An 18,924-nucleotide genomic window follows, 5' to 3' on the forward strand; every position below is an offset into this window, starting at 1 on the left:
AGAGATAGGGTGCACCCAATCACATGAGAACAGAGGAAGAGAAGCTACTTAAGAGCAGAGAGAGAGAGAGAGAGAGAGAGAGAGAGAGAGAGAGAGAGAGAGAGAGAGAGAGAGAGGCTGGTTAAGGAGGCTTGAACTCCAGAGACTGTAGACCCTAAAGGGATGGTAGACATTTCACCTGACTCCTAGGAAACCAGGCCTGTCACTAGCCCACAGTCCTCCATAGATTTGTGGCCATCAGTCATGTAAAGGGCAATGCCCCAAGCCCCTCTACAGGTAGAGGACATGACCATAGGTCATACAGGCTCAAGACAGATCTCCATTATAATGAGGTACCTAAAGGTCTGGAGGCTTAGTCAATGAATTTTCCTCCCCAAACACTCCTCCCTGCAAAAGGTATTTAATTTCAGACCCACTCTGAGAAGTGGGGTGCAGTTTTACTCATCCACTCTGCCATGACAATAAATGCCTTAAAATCACAGACTCTCTTTTATCCAGATCCGTTGTGGGGAGTCACAGAAAAGGCCTTCACCTACAGAGCTGCCATCTAATGTCCCGAAGAAAGCCTCCTTGTACTCCCAGCAGTGACAGCCACCAAGATCATGCCTATCACAGTCAAGCCAAGGACTCCCCTTCCCCTGTGGGACCAGTTAGAGTTCCCCCATTTTTCCCCCTTGGACCCAGGCTAGATCCAGCCCCACAAGCCCCGACTATGATTTTAGCTCTTCCACGGAATCCCAGCAGCATCTGGATGCCCTGAGAACCAGATGGCCCTAGCCTCCTTGCATGCCCAGGGTCCCCTGAGCCAGCTCCAGCCACAGCCTGACACCCGCCCAGTGGCAGAGTTGGGTAATCAGTCAACTTCTCATGTCCTGCCTCCCTGAGCAGCCTGATCCCTGTGGTGGAGCAGACACAGGCTCCCACCATTAATCCTACAGTGGTGGTGGGTGGTGTATATACGTGGCAGTTTTTACTGGGATTGTTCTAAAGAGACAGGTGACAGACAGAACACCTAGACACAGGTGAAGACAAAAATGGCTGTAGAATAAGAAGGAGCTAGATGATTAGAACATATTGCCAAAATTAGTATGAGACCAGGTACAGCAATTCAGTCGGAAGCTGAGAAAAGACATATTAAATCAGTCAGTTTGGATGATTAGATTGTGAGAAGACTAGAAACTTCTAGACTTAGGCCTAGGGATAGTTAGAACAGAGGTAGAAGCAGAGATAGAACAGAAATAGTCATATATTTGCACAGCTTGGGTACAGCTCTCATCTTATCACTTCATCTGAAGAAATGAAAGAGAAGATGGAGAGGGGCTGGAGAGATGGCTTAGCAGTGAAGAGCACTGACTGCTCTTCCAGAGGTTCTGAGTTCAAACCCAGCAACCACATGGTGGCTCACAACCATCTGTAATGAAACCTGATGCCTTCTTCTGGTGTGTCTGAAGACAGCTACAGTGTACTTACATACATAAAATAAATAAATCTTTTTAAAAAGAAAGTGACAAAACAGGCTCAGAGAGGCACCTGGACTCTCTGTGAGTTTTGAAACCTCAGAGCCCACTGCCATTACACATATTGCTGAACCTCAAAGCTCACTCCCATTGAGATATTTCCTTCAGCAAGGCCACAGCTACTCACGCAAGGACACATCTCCTAATCCTTTTCAATGAGTGCCCGTTCCTGATGAGTACACATTCAAATATAGGAGCCTAGGGGCCACTCTTGTTCAGACCATCACATCATGTTTTAAGACTGAGTGGCATTGGGGCTGGGGATTTAGCTCAGTGGTAGAGCGCTTACCTAGGAAGCGCAAGGCCCTGGGTTCGGTCCCCAGCTCCGAAAAAAAGAACCAAAAAAAAAAAAAAAAAAAAAAAGACTGAGTGGCATTGTCCCACTAACTTTTGAGGAATGTCGATGCAGATGTAGAGGTAATACTGATATAAAATATAATATGGCATTATGGGATGTAGCTGGCGGGGCCTACGCCTAGTGCCCCTGAGAAATCACACTATGCAAGAGACCTGGTATGAAAGGGGGCTTATTTGAGAGGAGGGGAGTAAGGGCTTGGATGAGGGTAGAGGCAGAAAGACGAGTAGAGCCATGAGGACAGAGAAACAGGACAGATAAGGATGAGAAAAAGGACAGAAAGGGGGAGAAAGACACAAGCTGGGAGCACATGGGGAGAGGGGTAGGGAATGAGGGAGGGGGAGAGAGAGACTTGGAGTGGCAAGCCGTCCTTTTATATGCAGCCCACACCTTGCAGCAGGTAATGGCAGATGATAAAGTAAGCCTTTTCTAGGACCCTGGGACTGGCCTAGAGGAGTCACCTGTAAGCCAACAGCTGTCCACAGTTTTGGTTAACTTTCCTACAAAGGAAGACCTCAGTTTGCCTGCCTTCCCTACTGTCAGACAATTTTGGTTTCATGGAGCCATATTTGATCCCCCAATTAGAGGCATATCTATTCTCCTTATTAGAATAACTTGCATACAATAATCTCCCTAAATGCTTGGTGCATTTAATTGTGTACCTGTTTTCTCCTTCCTCTTCTACCCAATGATTACCTTCTACAGCAAATATTTTATTGTCTGTATCCTGACTCTATATCCTGAGGGCAGCAGTTGCTCTACAAAAAGGGAAACTATTCCTGCCATATCGATTGTGTGTGTGTGTGTGTGTGTGTGTGTGTGTGTGTAGATTACTAACATGATAGTGTGTTTGAAATGTGTCTAGCACATAGCTATGACTAGGAACATGGTCGCCATGGGCATCCCCAAAGAACATAAAATGGGCAGTGGAAGTTCATTAATGATAGTTTTTAGAGCTACTAAAACTCCAGATTTATCCCCACTAGATACAGCTAATTGACTATATTTATCCCATCTTTACCTTAAAGCAAAGCCACATCTTGACTATCTTTGACCCATGAACATAGTACAAGATCTAAGTGCAGCGGAAGTCCCCGTCTGCTCAGCAGCTTCTGCCTCCTTCAGACTCTCCTCTCCCACTGTCCCTGCTGAACTGTACACTGTTATATTGACATCTCACGGGTCAGTTTATACATACCAGGGTCTTTGTAGTTCTGGAAAGGAGTCTCTCCCTAATTTCTTAGACACACTAACACTACTTCTTTTTAAGACTTTCTTTCTAAGTCTTTTTGCACTGCAAGGCTTCCCAGATCGAGGCGTATGTTTCCATCTAGCTAGATCAAACGATGTTGTACAAGTTTTGTGTCCATTGTACACTCTCAACATTGCTCTTTCTACACCGCAAGGAGCATTAAAATGATTGATTCACGTGTCTGTCTTCTTTGCTATATTGTCAGCTTTAGAGGATAAAGGCTATGCTGCAATTTTAGTGTTCTGTGTAGAGTTGGTACGCAAGAAATATGTATTGAATTACTGCATTGAAATGTAGGATGCCCGGTACACTGTTAAATACAGTTGACAATTTCATAGACCTTGAAATTACTTTACTATTCAAAGACTACTTGTGGCAAATTCAGGAAAACTCACCTGTACCTGAGCTCATCTGCTTATGGCTGTGAAGCTACTATTATTTTGTTATGGAATCAGAATTACTGTCAAGAATTTAATATGTCAAGAATAGAAAGGAAAACCTTTTACATTATGTTATTTTAAAAGATACTTACTTCACCTCTGTTAAATTCCAGGTTCAAAATGTCCGATAATTCCACTCTTTTTAGTCATACATACCCTCTCAAAAATACTTCAGCACTTCCAATAGTGACCCTGGGCTCCAACCTCATAGGTAGCAATGAATAGCCTAGTAAGAGCACCAGTGGAAGGGGAAGCCCTTGGTCCTGCCAAGACTGAACCCCCAGTGAACGTGATTGTTGGGGGGAGGGCGGTAATGGGGAGAGGATGGGGAGGGGAACACCCATATAGAAAGGGAGGGGGAGGGGTTAAGGGGATGTTGGCCCAGAAACCAGGAAAGGGAATAACAATCAAAATGTAAATAAGAAATACTCAAGTTAATAAAGATAAAAAAAAATACTTCCGCACTTCCAATAGTGACTTTTTTTAAATGTTGAGAGAAAAGATTTAATTTTTAATAGTTACACCACTTAATTTGTGAATTTGATGAAATGCATTAGTGGGCTGAGAGAAAAACCAAGATGGCTTTTTTTCTTTTTTCTATATGAAGTGGAATCTCAGAGACCTAGTTCCAATAATGGAGAATAAATAAAATATTAATATACTGAGGAAATCTACCCAGAAACCAAAATTTTATCTCTTCATGATAAATAATATCCACATGGAGACATCTGTTTCTTTATTCAGTGCCTCAGGATTGAGTTTTCTCTCCGTGTCAGGTAATACACACAGGGTGGGCAGGTTATGGCTGTAAATCAGAGATGAACTTAAAGCTTAGTGAGAAGACAGACAAGTAAACATTAATTAGGCTTCAAGCTGACAGGTGTTAAGAGATAAGTATTAGGTGCCACCCATGGAGATTAGAGGACAATGTCCCTTGTCATGGGGGTGTGGAGAGGGAAAGCAGGGGAGGGAAGAATGACATTTCTGTGTGCTGTGCCCCAGCTGTCATTTGTACTCATTTTGAACTTCATTCTCTTAAACCACTGCTCACTTTCTTCACACAGGCATATACTTTAAACTCTCAGTTAGTTCACCAACTTGAAGTTTTCAGGTCCCCCTACTCCCCTTAAAGTACTGGCAGTAGTACTAAAGTCTCGGTATTCACTGGGTGTTCAATAAACAGCACCCCCAATCACTAATTGGTAATCATCTCCTGCCCAAGCTTCTCCTGAGCCTTGTTTCACAAATAAAGCAGGTGCCTTCCTTCTGGTTTACAAGCCAAGCTGTCTAGGAGAGCACTCGGGGAGCCTTTTAGGAGCAGCACAAACCCTTTCATTGTTAAGGAGATTTATGGGGCTCATCTGCCTGGCGTGGTGCAGAAACTCTGCCATTAAAAGAAAAAGGGCAATACCTTCAGAACAGAACAAAGTCAACTGTTTTTAATCTTCTAAGACATTAACATGATAATGTCACTGTTCCTCCAAGGGTGACTAGCCTGCTAATAAATATGCAGATGCCATTCAGAGAGACACAAGGGGCAGGCTATTAGGAGAAATGTTTATAGTCTGTTGCTCCAGGAAAAAAATGGGCTTTCTCCTTTGACCTTTTTTATTTTTTCCTATAGCTACATTTTCATTGAGAAATCTATAGACAAGAATTTAGGTAAAACATGGAGACATCGTCGTTGTCGTCGTCGTCGTCATCATCATCATCATCATCATCACAACCACCACCATCATCACCACCACCTTCATCATCATTATTGATTTTTTTTCCAGGTAACAGTATGTGGTTTCAAACTGATCTGAAAATAGCATACTTGAAAAAGTGCTTTTAAGTACTGTGCAATTGAAAGATTTGCTCTGATCACAATGCTGGCCAGAGAATTTTGAGTTTTCTGTAGATAATGTGGAATTTTCTTAAGACTTTTAAGCAAAGGAGTTATAGATGTGTTTCAGGAAGATTGGATTATGTATTCACCATTATAATAATTTGAACTTTTCTCTAAAAGCTAACTTTAGATCACCACAAGTCAGATAATTTAAATATCTTCAAAGCTCTTTATCACTAGACCGGATGTGTGTGGTAGCCATAAAAAGTGATTCTGTTGCAGACTGTAACAGTGTATCAAAAGAGAAGCTGAAAGACCACACTTTGCTGGGACCAAGAGTAGGGCAGCTGTAGAGATCTGTGTGAGTCAAGAATTCTCTAGAACTCTTCCTTTGAAAAAGTCAGTTAAGGCTTTGTTCAAAATGCAAATTTCTTGTTTTTATTAGCTATATTTCTTTATTTACATTTCAAATGTTATTCCCTTTCCCAGTTTCCTGTCCATAACCCCCCCATCCTTTCCCCCTCCCCACCCTGACATTCCCCTTACTGGGGGTCCAACCTTGGCAGGACCAAAGGTTTCCCCTTCCACTGATGCCCCAACAAGGCTATTCTCTGCTACATATGCAGTTGGAGCCCAGGGTCAGTCCATGTATAGTCTTTGGGTAGTGGTTTAGTCCCTGGAAGCTCTGGTTGATTGGCATTGTTGTTCTTATGGGGTTGCAAGCCCCTTCAGCTCTTTCAATCCTTAAAATGCAAATTTCTAGGCCAGGGCATTCGGTTTAGGTTAAGTTGCATGACCTTTTTTGCAGTAAGCTAGAGTCTCATCACTAAAAATCACAGTTGAATAATATCCTGGAAAAAGTGCTGAACAGATACATCCTCAACAAGATACATTGAAACACAGGGCAAGACACGTGCCACTCCAAGAACATCCTCCCCCACTGCCTATGCTCCCTCTCAGGATCGTCAAGGCACTGCATGAGAGGGCCGCTTGGTCTTTTCAGACTTTAGTTCCTTATCTGATGATCTCTGCAAGAAATCAGGACGCTTACTCCATACACACACCCTGTGTTTTCAGGGAGCCCAGCACAACAACTAAAAGAATATATAGAAGTTTGCAGTGCCCAAAATATGTATCTTACTTCATTTGATGACTGCAATATTTTGGCTCTGTGCATGTGTGTTTGTGTTTGTGTGTGTGTGTGTGTGTGTGTGTGTGTGTGTGTGTATGTGTGTGTGTATGTGTGTATGTGTGTGTGTATGTGTGTGTGTATGTATGTGTGTGGATGTGGATGTGGATGTATGTGTGTGGGTGTGCTTTTTTTAAGGTCAAGAAATATCAGGAAAAAATAGCTTAAACTTATTTGTCTGGTACTTGGTGGGCAAATATGAATCATAATCCAAGCTCTCTTACTTCCTTCATTGCTAGTTATTTGAGTGTCAGACCCTCGAACTAGGTTTCAAGTTTTAATGACTAAGACCTTTGTTCACATGTTGATCTTATATTGTGCCCAAATTTATTTATTTATTTTAAATTTTAAGTGAATAATAAGTGGGCTAGATAAAAGAATAAAAAATATGATCTTCACACTTATAGTGCCTAATCTTTCAGAAAAAGAGGGATTTGTGAACACAGGATAATACAATGTACGTGTCTTTCTTTTATTTGTAAAAATGCTGTATTTGGAATTTATCTTGAAATTTAGTATTTGGAAAAGTAGAGAGATATAGTGATCACACAGTAGCAGAACTCTGGAGGTTGAGCTCTCCTGCTGTCAGGAGTGATACATTTTCTTTAATATTAACATATAAAGATAAACAAACAAATCTCTAAATGTTGAACTAATGGGTTGGCAGTGAGCCAGTATTCCCTAGAGTTTTATCATGCACACCTGTAATCAGAATGATCTAGGAGGCAGCTGTCAGCAGTGCTATAATCTCTGATAGACTTTGAGCTTTGGACTCCCTTGGTTAAATTTAATTTGACACTCAGTTTTAAATCTGGAATACAGCATGGCACAATCTTAACTGTAAGAGATATGAGGCAACGGTCATTCTGCTAACAGGGCTTTCTTTTGCAAGTCTTATCCACAATCAAGAACATTTAATTGATACTTTATAGACTTACACCCTCCTAGAACTAACAAGAAGTCTTAGAAATGCTGAAGGGGAAAGAATGTCTTGAAATTCTTGTGTCATTAAAGGAATCAACTTCTTACCTTGTTATTGGAGAACATGTATGTAACACATACACAAGATGATGTGTTATTCAGAAGTCTGCTGCTGGCTTTCAGAGGGAGACTAAGTAGTATATATAATAATATTTTTTTGGGTGCAGCGAACTTTATTGATGGTATTCAAGAGAGTAGGGAGGGCTCCCTAGGCCCCTCCTGTTATTATGGGGATCTGGGATGGAATTGTGAGGGAGATGCTCAGTGTTGGGGGTTGAGTTGGGATGGGGACTCCTCAGCAACCGAGGGCCTCTCTCTTGCTCTCAGTATCCTTGTTGGGCTGGGGTGGGTGGGTCTGGGTTTCTTACTCCTTCAAGGCCATGTAGGCCATGAGGTCAACCACCCTGTTGCTGTAGCCATATTCATTGTCATACCAGGAAATGAGCTTTACAAAGTTGTCACTGAGAGCAATGCCAGCCCCAACATCAAAGGTGGAAGATTGGAAGTTGCTGTTGAAGTTACAGGAGACAACCTGGTCCTCAGTGTAGCCCAGGATGCCCTTTAGTGGGCCTTCAGATGCCTGCTTCACCACCTTCTTGATGTCATCATACTTGGCAGGTTTCTCCAGGCAGCATGTCAGAGCCACAACGGATACATTGGGGGTAGGAACACGGAAGGCCATACCAGTGAACTTCCCGTTCAGCTCTGGGATGACCTTGTCCACAGCCTTGGCAGCACCAGTGGATGCAGGGATGATGTTCTGACCTGCCCCATGGCCTTCACACCACAGCTTTCCAGAGGGGCTATCCACAGTCTTCTGAGTGGCAGTGATGGCATGGACTGTGGTCATGAGCCCTTCCTCGATGTCAAAGTTGTCATGGATGACCTCGGTCAGGGGGGCTAAGCAGTTGGTGGTGCAGAATGCATTGCTGACAATCTTGAGGGAGTTGTCATATTTCTTGTGGTTCACACCCATTACAAACATGGGGGCATCAGCTGAAGGGGCGGAGATGATGACCCCTTTGGCTCTACCCTTCAAGTGAGCCCCAGCCTTCTCCATGGTGGTGAAGATGCCAGTAGACTCCACGACATACTCAGCACCAGCGTCACCCCATTTGATGTTAGCAGGATCTTGCTCCTGGAAGGTGGTGATGGGCTTCCCGTTGTTGACAAGCTTCCCATTCTCAGCCTTGACTGTGCCGTTGAACTTGCCGTGGGTAGAGTCATACTGGAACATGTAGACCATGTAGTTGAGGTCAATGAAAGGGTCATTGATGGCAACAGTCTCCACTTTGCCAGATGCAGAGGAGAAGGCAGCCCTGATAACCAGGCGCCCAATACGGCCAAATCCATTCACACTGACCTTCACCATCTTGTCTATGAGACGAGGCTGGCACTGCACGAGAAGATGCGGCTGTCTCTGGAACAGGGAGGAGCAGAGAGTATATATAATAATTTAAGGTTCATATTACCCACCTTCGAAATGAGAATACCCATCTCATAAGATACTGTTAAAATTCAGCAAATTAACACATACAATTCATTTTGTATATAATGAGCCTTTAAAATTTCAGAACTAGGAAGATGGTTCAGTGGATAAAGTCCTCAACAGCACAGAAACAAAACAAAAATCAGATGTATAACATGCCTGTAACTCCAGCTCTTGTAGTATGATGAAGACAGGAGATAGAATATCATCAGGTAGTTTTAGGGGAAGGAACCCCAAAATATCATATGACACTGTGATCTGTTCCAAAGATTAAGACATAACTGTCTCCTACCTTAAGACTTAATTCAGCTTATTCCATCAAGGAAATGGGAAGAATAATAATACCTTAATGCTACAACATACTACACCCAAGATCAGACATTTATAGAACTTCAGCATACCCAAAGGTCCTTCTTTTCTGTGTTAAAACCAAAACAAAATACTCATAGAAGAAAATGCAGAGGTACAGTGTGGAGCAGAGACTGAAGGAAAGGCCATCCACAGACTGCCCCACATGGGGAGCCATTCCATATAAGGCACCAAACCAAGACACTATTGTGGATGCCAAGAAGTGATTGCTGACCTGAGCCTGATATATCTATCTTCTGAGAGGCTGTGCCAGAGCCTGACAAATACAGAGGCAGATGCCCATAGCCAACCATTGGACTAAACATTGGATCCCCAAGGAAGGAGTGAGAGAAAGGACTGAAGTAGCTGAAGGGGTTTGCATAAGAAGAACAACAATAACAACCAACCAGATCCCACCAGAGTTCCCAGGAACTAAACCACCATCCAAAGAGCACACGTGGAGGGACCCATGGCTCCAGCTGCATATGTAGCAGAGGATGCCTTTGTTGGACATCAATAGGAGGAGAGGCCCTTGGCCCTGAGAAGGCTTGATTTCCCAGTGTAGAGAAATGCCAGGGCGGGAAGTGGGAAGGGACGGCTGGATGGGTGGGAGAACTCTCATAGAAGACAGGAGAGGAAGGATGGGATAGGTGGTTTCTAGAGGGGAAACCACGAAAGGGGATAACATTTGAAATGTAAATACATAAAATATCCAATTAAAATAAACTAAAATGAACAAACAACAAAATCAAAATGTAACTGTGTTTGTGTGTGTGTGTGTGTGTGTGTGTGTGTGTGTGTGTGTGTGTGTGTTGCAGGGTGTGGGGAGGGCTCGAGACAGGGTTTCTCTGTGTAGCTGTGTAGCTCTGGCTGTCCTGGAACTCACTCTGCAGACGAGGCTGGCCTCAACCTCAGAGATCCTCCTGCCTCTGCCTCCCAAGTGCTGGAATTAAAGGCATGAGTCACACCTGGCAATTTATCTATCTGTCCATCTGTCAATCTGTCTATCTTATTTAGATTGTGGTTAAAGGCAAGAGCATGCTCTCCGTGATACTATGAGCTTTCTCTATATTTTCTGCCACTCCCCATTCTTCCTCCATGCACCTGCTTGCCAAACTCCATTGATGAATATATTGGTGGTTCCTCTAGACTGTGAATTAAAAGGTATGACTTACTCTCTTCCTATTTTCTATCGAACCCCTGACAAAACCACTAAGATTGTCAACTCACTCGTTTATTGTTTTTCTCTTCCACTTGAAAAAGTATGATGTCCCGAAGTTTTCTACTGAGTCTGTTTTAAATCATTTTATTAATAAGACTAAGAATTTCAAAGAAATAGCCTTGGCTCACACTATTTATACGCACACTTTTGGAAAATATCTGGAGCACTGGATTGAAATGACTTGCCCAATAGCATAGATAAGGAGTCCTATACTAGCCTGACATTTGAGTTATCTCAGAACAGACACTGAAATGCCCTTAGAAGTGAAAAAGATTTATTGATCTGGGCAAACCTCACAGGATGGTAAAGCAGAGCTGCAATCTATAAAAATGAAAGAAGAGAGGAAGTGAGTGAGATGGGGTGGGGAAGAGCCTCAGCTTCAAATGCTGGTCTGGTGGCTGAGGACTTCCTGGGAAGTGAACGAGCTACACTCAGGTAGTTCCCACATATGCCAATAACTAAAGGCCACCAAGTAACTACATTTGTGGCAATTGAATGACGTGTTCTTTCTTGAAGGAAGATCTAAGGGCCTACCTCAAACTTGTTAAATCTAGTAAAGGGATTCTACTAAATCAAAAAGTGGTGACGACCTTTAAAGGCTCACATCATTCAAAGCTAAGACACTTGGTAACTAAAGGATAAAACTTTTAAAATAAGATGAAAACTTTGATGTATGTGGTCAAAATGCATTCAGAACTGTATGAATGTAAATGCACCTATTCCCAGATTTCAAGGCTCTAAGGCTCCAAGGAATCATACATACATACATACATACATATAATATATATATACATAAATTATATATGTGATATATATACATATACATATATATATTGAGAATATATACATTCTGTATTCTTGATTTGGGAACAGATATATTTGAGTTCTTGGTTCTATTAATTTGTAGGTTTTCTAAGGCAGATTAGCCAGCCACTAGTAGAAAGTTAATTTCTAAACATATTGAATTATTAATTCATCAGACGGTGAATCATTTCTCTATTTAATATTCCAGATGTTAGTTTTCAGTGTCAAACAGAAGACACAGTTCCTCATATTAAACATACAGTAGCAAAAGTTTCATTATAAAGCATGATCATTACATTAAAAAACAGGATATTACAAAAGAATAGAATGGGGATGAGTGTAAGTGGGGCAGAGTGAAACCACCACCTGGACCACTCTGTGGGTGGAAAGGAAAGTTTATGTGGAGAATAAGTTGCTTGTCTCTCTACAAGAATAGAGGCCAGCCACTCGGGAGGAAAGCACGTGGATGTTTTGCAGTTGGCAAAATGGCATCTTTGAGCATATGCAGCCTATTAGGATTAATCAGGACCTAGATGGCCTTGCCTGAAGTGGTTGAGAACTGAAACAGGTGAGGAAGGCTCCTGGTAAACAGAAACCCATCTTCAGAAATTCCTGAGGAAGGCTGCATTTAGGCTTCTGTTTACACAGTAACAACCTTTCCTTCGGTTTACTGGCTCAGAGCTCTGTTTAGGACATTGTTACCAGCACTATCATTCGGAGGTCCAGCTTTGGAGGTACCAGGTACTAGGATAGAGAAGGAGGTGGCAGAAGGTTTTGTTTGTGCAAATGGCATTCGAGTTGAGACAGGGATGGTTAGAGACAACAAAAATAGGAAGAATTTCGATTTCCAGCAAAAAAACACAGCACTGTAGCTGTGTAACTGTGAAGATGTGAAGATGTAGCTGTGAAGTCAAAAGGAAGAAACCACAACCTTAGTTATGAATGGTAAACAGTAAAGAAGAGCTATGGGGTCTGGAGTGACAAGAGAGGGAATTTGAGTATTGGTAAGGAAACAGTAGATTTCTTTCCTCTTCCTCTTCCTCTTCCTCTTCCTCCTCCCCTTCTTCCTCCTCCCCCTCCCCTTCTTCCTCCTCCCCCTCCCCTCCTCCGCCTCCTTTCTTTTTTACCAGTACATTTTCTTAGGGAAATGCAAGGTGAGTTCACTGGCTACAAGAGTTTTTAAGTTATTGAAGGAGAAATGAGTTTAGTAACCAGGGGAGACTAAACTCACTGGGGACACATAGGAGATACCTGGGAGACATTTTGTGCCTCTGGGAATCCACAATGACTAAATTACAGTGATGTCCAGTGCATAGGTGGCACAGGCTTTGCATACTAATCTATTTAGTTGAAACCTAAAGAAATCTGGCAGCTGATTCTACTAAGAGTGAAAATCAGCCTATTTTTCTGTTTCTGTGTTAGTCCATTCAAGTATAAAGAACACTTTCTTATTTCTGTTCTGAACCATACTGAGACTGTCAGGGGTTTGGGGACAGGGACACAAGTCAGCAATGTCACTTTTAGCAGCCTGAGTCACCCCTTTTATCTATAGGGAGCTCAACTCTCAAACAACCTCCAAAAATCATGGCTGCCATGCAGAAAAGAATTCTAGAACTAGCCAATTTTTACGAATCAGAGTTTAGGTTTTATTAAGGATATTTGGAAATAGATTTTAAGCAAGAGAGTTAATGAAAAAAAGAGATGACCAGAAAGGAGAAAGTGACTCATGGATGTGGCCTTCTCAAAGCTGTCACTCTTCATCATTTTACAATAGTCGCATGTAGGACAAGTGGGTCGTGCTGCCAGACAGAAGACCTGGTAAGGTTGAATGAGCTCAGACCCCGGGAATCTCAGTGACCGGAGATCTGCAGGAGTTGTGCTGCTCTCTAACATTTCTGTACCTGCTCTGGAATATGTAGCCATGATACTCCACTGAGAGTCCTTCCCCTATGCAAATAGAGCATTACTGACATCTCTAACTGAGCCAATAGTAAACATCTACCCCTAAATCCCACCCCACCCCTCAATGTTTATATAGTTCCTGTCCACATGGACTAAAGCACACAAGTTATTTCACTGAGGATCATGTGCTCACACTCCTGCACCCTCGGCCTCTGGTGTAGTCACCACTGTCATAGCTGAGGAGAGACCCAGGACCTCAGCTGCCTTGATCTGAGCTGGCCACCCAAACATCCTTGCTTTGCTTCTGGCATTTCCAGCTGGATCAGAGCCCTGTGGAACCTATTTGTCCCAGCTTAGCTTCGCCTTCTGGTCAAACAGCAGGTGACACTCACATGGATTATTTTAGTAACTTTTGGAGTTAGTGTGTTTAAAGGACTGCTAAGGAATGTAAATGTAATCGCAGTGCGGTCCCTTAGAGACGCCTAACAAAATTACAAATGCTGAGGTGGCAATGTTGGAGGTAGACTATCTTTCTGGCAACACAAAAATGAACACTTTCATTTCACTTTAGGAAAAGGCTACTCAAGGTCATATCTATTCAGAGGTTAAGCCTAGTTCATGCCCTCCGTCATAGAAAATAGTTTTACCTAAAAGAATTTCATCTCTAGATTGGTGACCTTCACAGCTAATGTCGTTAATTATACTCTAGTTCTTATCTCTCAACTGGAGAGAAGCTTCAAACAGATTGTCCCCATACTTTTTCCTGTGTTTCTATCTTGCCTCAAGTCTAGGTCAAAACAATCACATTTAGGGAATGAAAATAAACTTACCTCCTTATTCAAAAAATGTTTACTCCCAGGTGGTAGTCAATGAAACTAATACTTACCGATCAAAGTCAACAGCTGGCTTAAAATACTGCAGGGTTCATATTTTGCTGCATCCACCAGTTCAAAGCTCTTGTGGGCCATTCTCAACAATACTGCCATCTTTTAACACCATTACTAGTTGCTGGTGTTCACGGGGGATGTTTCCAGGTACTCAGCCTTTTATCGAAAACATTGAAACACACACATACACACACACACACACACACACACACACACACACACACACACAGAGAGAGAGAGAGAGAGAGAGAGAGAGAGAGAGAGAGAGAGAGAGAGATTTAAAAAGTTGCAAGGAAAATTTACTCAAAGGCAGGAGGTAACAGAGATCAGACTAGGCTCCAAGTCACATGAGTGATAAGAATGAAGGAAATGTTCAAGGGCCCCAAGTTCTCAATTGAATCTTCTTTTGTTGCAATCTAAGAAAAGGCTTGGATTGTTGTTAGGTCTCAAAGAAATCCTGGACAGATCTCACTCTCAGTACCTGTGCCTCTGTGAGGTTGAGGTTGGACCTCTCCCAGGACCCCTTGAATGAAACTCACAGAGGCGGTGCACAAACAAGAGGAGTTTTATTGTTCTAGCACGTTGGGACCACCCTGCTTCAAGTGGGTGACGGCCCTGAGCAGACTCTAACGGGATTATTTACATTTCATAAGGGCAGAATTCAGGCAACAGAAACTGGGCAAAATACTATTGGTGCAGCGAAGTGACCTTTAAACTGACCAGACTGTTCAGTATTTTCAAAAGAGGGTCAGGTGGGGGTCCACAGGTGGCTTTGTCTGACAGTTGGCTTGTGGATTTTCCAGGAACTAAGCTGGCTCTACCCTACCTGGAAGGGAGGGGTCTTAGTGCTCCAAAGTTTGTGGTGGAATTTTCCACTGGCCTTAGATTGACCCAACTCTGGCTCTTTCACCTCCTCTCCCCATTTCTCACCTCACCCCTACTCTAAACCTCTCACTCCTGAAAAGCTAGGGTTCTGCTTCTCTCCCCATAGCCAGATTCCTATAGAACTCAGCTATGGATTTCTTGGCCCAAGCCACTGACTGCCTGGAATTGATTTTATTCCACCAGGGCCACTTTTCTATTCTTATAAGTTAACATTAACGGACAACTAAGAATTTAATTGAAGATTATACCAATGTTACCATTAACCTTAAATCTCTTAGTTTTGTGTGCATTCAACTGAGACAATTGGAGTTGCTTTTAGCATGTGCAAAAGTCATTCTTCTTATTTAAGACTCACCTCTGATTTCAATCTTTTCTTTTACTCTTAGACTCCAGCGTTCTAGACCATAGAGCAGGTCAGGAGGGCATTTGCCCTCTGTAGAGAGGCTTTTGGGAAATATCCCCCAGAGCATTTGAGAGTCACAATTTCAATTACAAAGGCTGATGTGAATACAGGCTATCTGGGATTAGGTGAGGGTGAATGAGAGCAAAGCTTTTAACTCTATCCACCTTCCCTGGAGACTAACTTATTTCTTGGGAGGAATCAACATACAAGCTAATGCCAAGCTTTCCCATCTGGTCTATCAGCGGCTGCCTCTGCAGCTACAGTGGAAGTCTCAGTGAGAAAAGGCACTATCTCCCTTTGTCTGTATTTTCATTAACTGTACGGGGATACTTTTCCTGGTTGTAAGCTATGCCAGCAGAATCACGCCATTTGTGCTGCAGCAATACAGAGGCAGTATTTTCTCTTAAAATGTCTGCACTGTGTTTTGATTTGTATTTTAAAAAGGCAGGGGGACTTTAATGAAACTTTTGCTAGCACAGGGAAAATCTTGACATTAATCATTATACCATTATACAGAATGATGTAAAATTGTACCCCTCATGGCCCCAAAATGTGTACTCTTTATTTCTCCCAAATTACTTACTTTTAAAGTTCTTTCCTCCCTCCCTCCCTCTCCCCTCCCTCCCTTCCTCCCCCCCTACCCTTTCCCCCACCTCCTCCTCCTAATCCACCTTTTCTCTTCTCTTCCTCCTCTTCTTCTGTCACTCATTATGATTCAAGCTAAGACATTATTTGAAAATAAAGCTAACATGGGTCTTTGGCTTGGCTCAGTAGATAAATCATTAGCTTCACAAAAGGGGCAACAGCAGTGTTGATTCCCTGAACTTGCACAAATGCTGGGCTACTTACCTAGCACTCAGGAGTCAGACACAGAGAATCCTCACAAGCTAGCTCACTAGACTAGCTGGAATTAGCAAGCTCTAGAATCTTCAAAAGCTCCATCTCTTTAAGTAAAATGGAGACCAGTCAAGGAGGGTTCTAGGCATCAATCTGAGGCCTCCACGTGCATATTCAGACACAGGCAAAGCACCAACCCCACATGCTGTGCTCAGACATACAAGCAGACATATATTCATGTATTACATGTGCCCCCCCCACGCACACACGCACACAAACACATATACATGAAAAGGTAATCAACTTCCAAATCTGTGAAATATATTCCAAGCCCCCAGTTCAAACTTGGGTAGGACTAGAAAGCATGTGAGTTTTAAGTTTGTACCTGAAGTAGATTTCTTGATTATTCTCATAGATTTTCTTAGAGTTGGAAGGATAGTAAAGACATGATAGATTCATTCTCCATAATTAACTCCAGGCTTGACATATCTTGATTCCCAAATTTCTTTACCCATTTATGAGTTGGGGTTTTAGAAGGGAAAAAAGGAAAGACATAATGCAAGTATAAAGAATATTAAAGTTCAGCCAATCAAATGAAGGTCGTCTGCCAAGGAGCTCAGGTGTGATTTAATTCCTGTTTCTACTTCTGATTCCTGTCATTGTGTAATCGGGTTATAAGATACTGTCACATTAATAGGCCAAGCAAAGGCAAGGAGTAGAACAGCTAAACAGAAGAATGATGCACACATAAACTTCTGTGTGAAATAGGAGTAAGGCCAATGGCCCTGAAGTCACGTATAGTCCTTCTGGGATCTTACTCATCCTTTAGAAGCTGTACTTTAGAAGATCATGTGAGATCCACTGTGTCTTAAGGTATGAATATTAGTAGTAAGGTTTGGCCATCATTGTCCACACTCCTGTATCTGGAGATGTCTCCATTTCCACTTGGACACTAGGTTAGTTATCAATTATACATGTCAGCCTCTGGTGTTAACGGTTTCATGAATTACTACCTGGTCTCCAGTGCTTACTGTCCCCTTCCTAGTGGTACAGGCCATTGAATACATGGTGAACAACTATCTGTTCATATCAAGGAGAGTGGAAATCATCACAGATACGTATGTCTATGCATCTTGTACCATAATCAAATAAAGCCTAAAGGACTTTTTATCTCTCTGGTTTCATTTAGAGAGAGAGCACATGTTGAACTTGTTATCTGATCCCCCAACTTCACTTCTGTTATTGTTGTTGTTGTTGTTGTTGTTGTTTTGTCTTTGTTTGGTTTGAGGGTTTTTTTTTTGTTGCATTTTTCCTGTTTGAATTCTAATGCTTGTTCATTGTGATGGCTTCATTTGTTTTACTTTTTTTTTTGTTTATTTTCTTCTGTTTTGTTTTGTTTTTTTTCAGGCTTGAAATCAATTCTGAAGAAATGTCAAAAGTTGTACAGGAAGTTCCCACATACACTAACTGTAGCTTTCTTTAATGTTAACATCTTTTTTGAACATGAAATTCTATTTATTTACTTACTTATTTATTTATTTATCTATTATGAGTAAACTGTAGGACTTCAGACACATCAGAAGAGGGCATCAGATATCAGTACAGATGATTGTGAACCACCATGTGTTTGCCGGGAATTGAACTCAGGACCCCTGGAAGAGCAGTCACTGCTATAAACACTGAGCCATTTCACCAACCCAGAGATATAATATACTATGAAAACTGAAAAGCTGACATTTCTACATGCTATTAATTAGATGAAATCCTTACCCAGATTTCATAGCTTTTTTATGTCCTCCTTCCTTCCTATGAAGTTTTATGTCTTTTGTGGATCTGTGTAACTGTCACTGTAGAAGTCAGAGTTCTCCAGAGAAACAGAATTAATATAGAATGTTACAGACTTACCTTAGTGAATTGGCTTATAATCACAAAGACCAGGGAAGGGCTGGCATTGGTGTAAATTTGAAGGCTCTGTGTTGTCAGGTACTCCTTTGATGGAGAGGCTAGTCTGTAGGCAGGCCCTGAGTGGATTGGATGACTCTATTCACATGTGAATGCCTACTAGTCGCAAAGGCAATCTCATTTGAAACGAATTCACAGAAACAGCTAAAGTAATAGTTAATACCCTGGACATCTTAACCCAGGCAAGGTTAACCTGTCATAATCACCACATTTAGAATAAAAACTCTTCCATCATTACAGATGGGGCCAATGTGTATGAGCAATATGTTTCCCAAGCAATTTATATTTATTGGCACATTCAGTCCTGAAAGTCATCCTGTAAGATAGGTGTGAGAATAAATTGATTCAGACTACATTAAATTTCTAAGGCATAGTGAATCTCCAAACCATTCTCTCTCTCTCTCTCTCTCTCTCTCTCTCTCTCTCTCTCTCTCTCTCTCTCTCGTGTGTGTGTATGCTAGATAGTTTTATATCAATATGACACAAGCAAAATTCATTTGAGAGGATAAAATCTCAATTAAGAAGATGACTTCGTAAGATTGGGTTGTAGGCAAGGCCATAGGGCATTTAATTAGTGGTTGGTGGGGGACAACATAGCCCATCCTGAGTAGTGCTAGCCT

General features: G+C 42.1%; 1 protein-coding gene across 2 annotated transcripts; it reads right to left on the bottom strand.

Moving 5' to 3' along the window:
* Positions 1–5,830: 5,830 nt before the first annotated feature.
* Positions 5,831–14,275, bottom strand: Gapdhl6 (glyceraldehyde-3-phosphate dehydrogenase like 6). 2 transcript variants are annotated; one of them, NR_172072.1, is made up of 3 exons: positions 14,217–14,275; positions 6,683–8,985; positions 5,831–6,608 (listed from the first exon to the last, which is right to left on the bottom strand). NR_172072.1 is itself a non-coding variant. In NM_001394060.2 (1 exon), the coding sequence occupies exon 1, from the start codon at positions 8,935–8,937 to the stop codon at positions 7,930–7,932; it is 1,008 nt and encodes a 335-aa protein (NP_001380989.1). In that variant the 5' UTR covers positions 8,938–9,009; the 3' UTR covers positions 7,718–7,929. The 2 variants fall into 2 exon arrangements, 1 of the variants encoding a protein (NP_001380989.1); NM_001394060.2 differs by lacking the exons at positions 5,831–6,608; positions 14,217–14,275 and having other exon boundaries at positions 7,718–9,009.
* Positions 14,276–18,924: the final 4,649 nt, after the last annotated feature.

Source organism: Rattus norvegicus, chromosome 10, assembly GCF_036323735.1.
Source record: "Rattus norvegicus strain BN/NHsdMcwi chromosome 10, GRCr8, whole genome shotgun sequence".
NCBI classification, from domain to species: domain Eukaryota; kingdom Metazoa; phylum Chordata; class Mammalia; order Rodentia; family Muridae; genus Rattus; species Rattus norvegicus.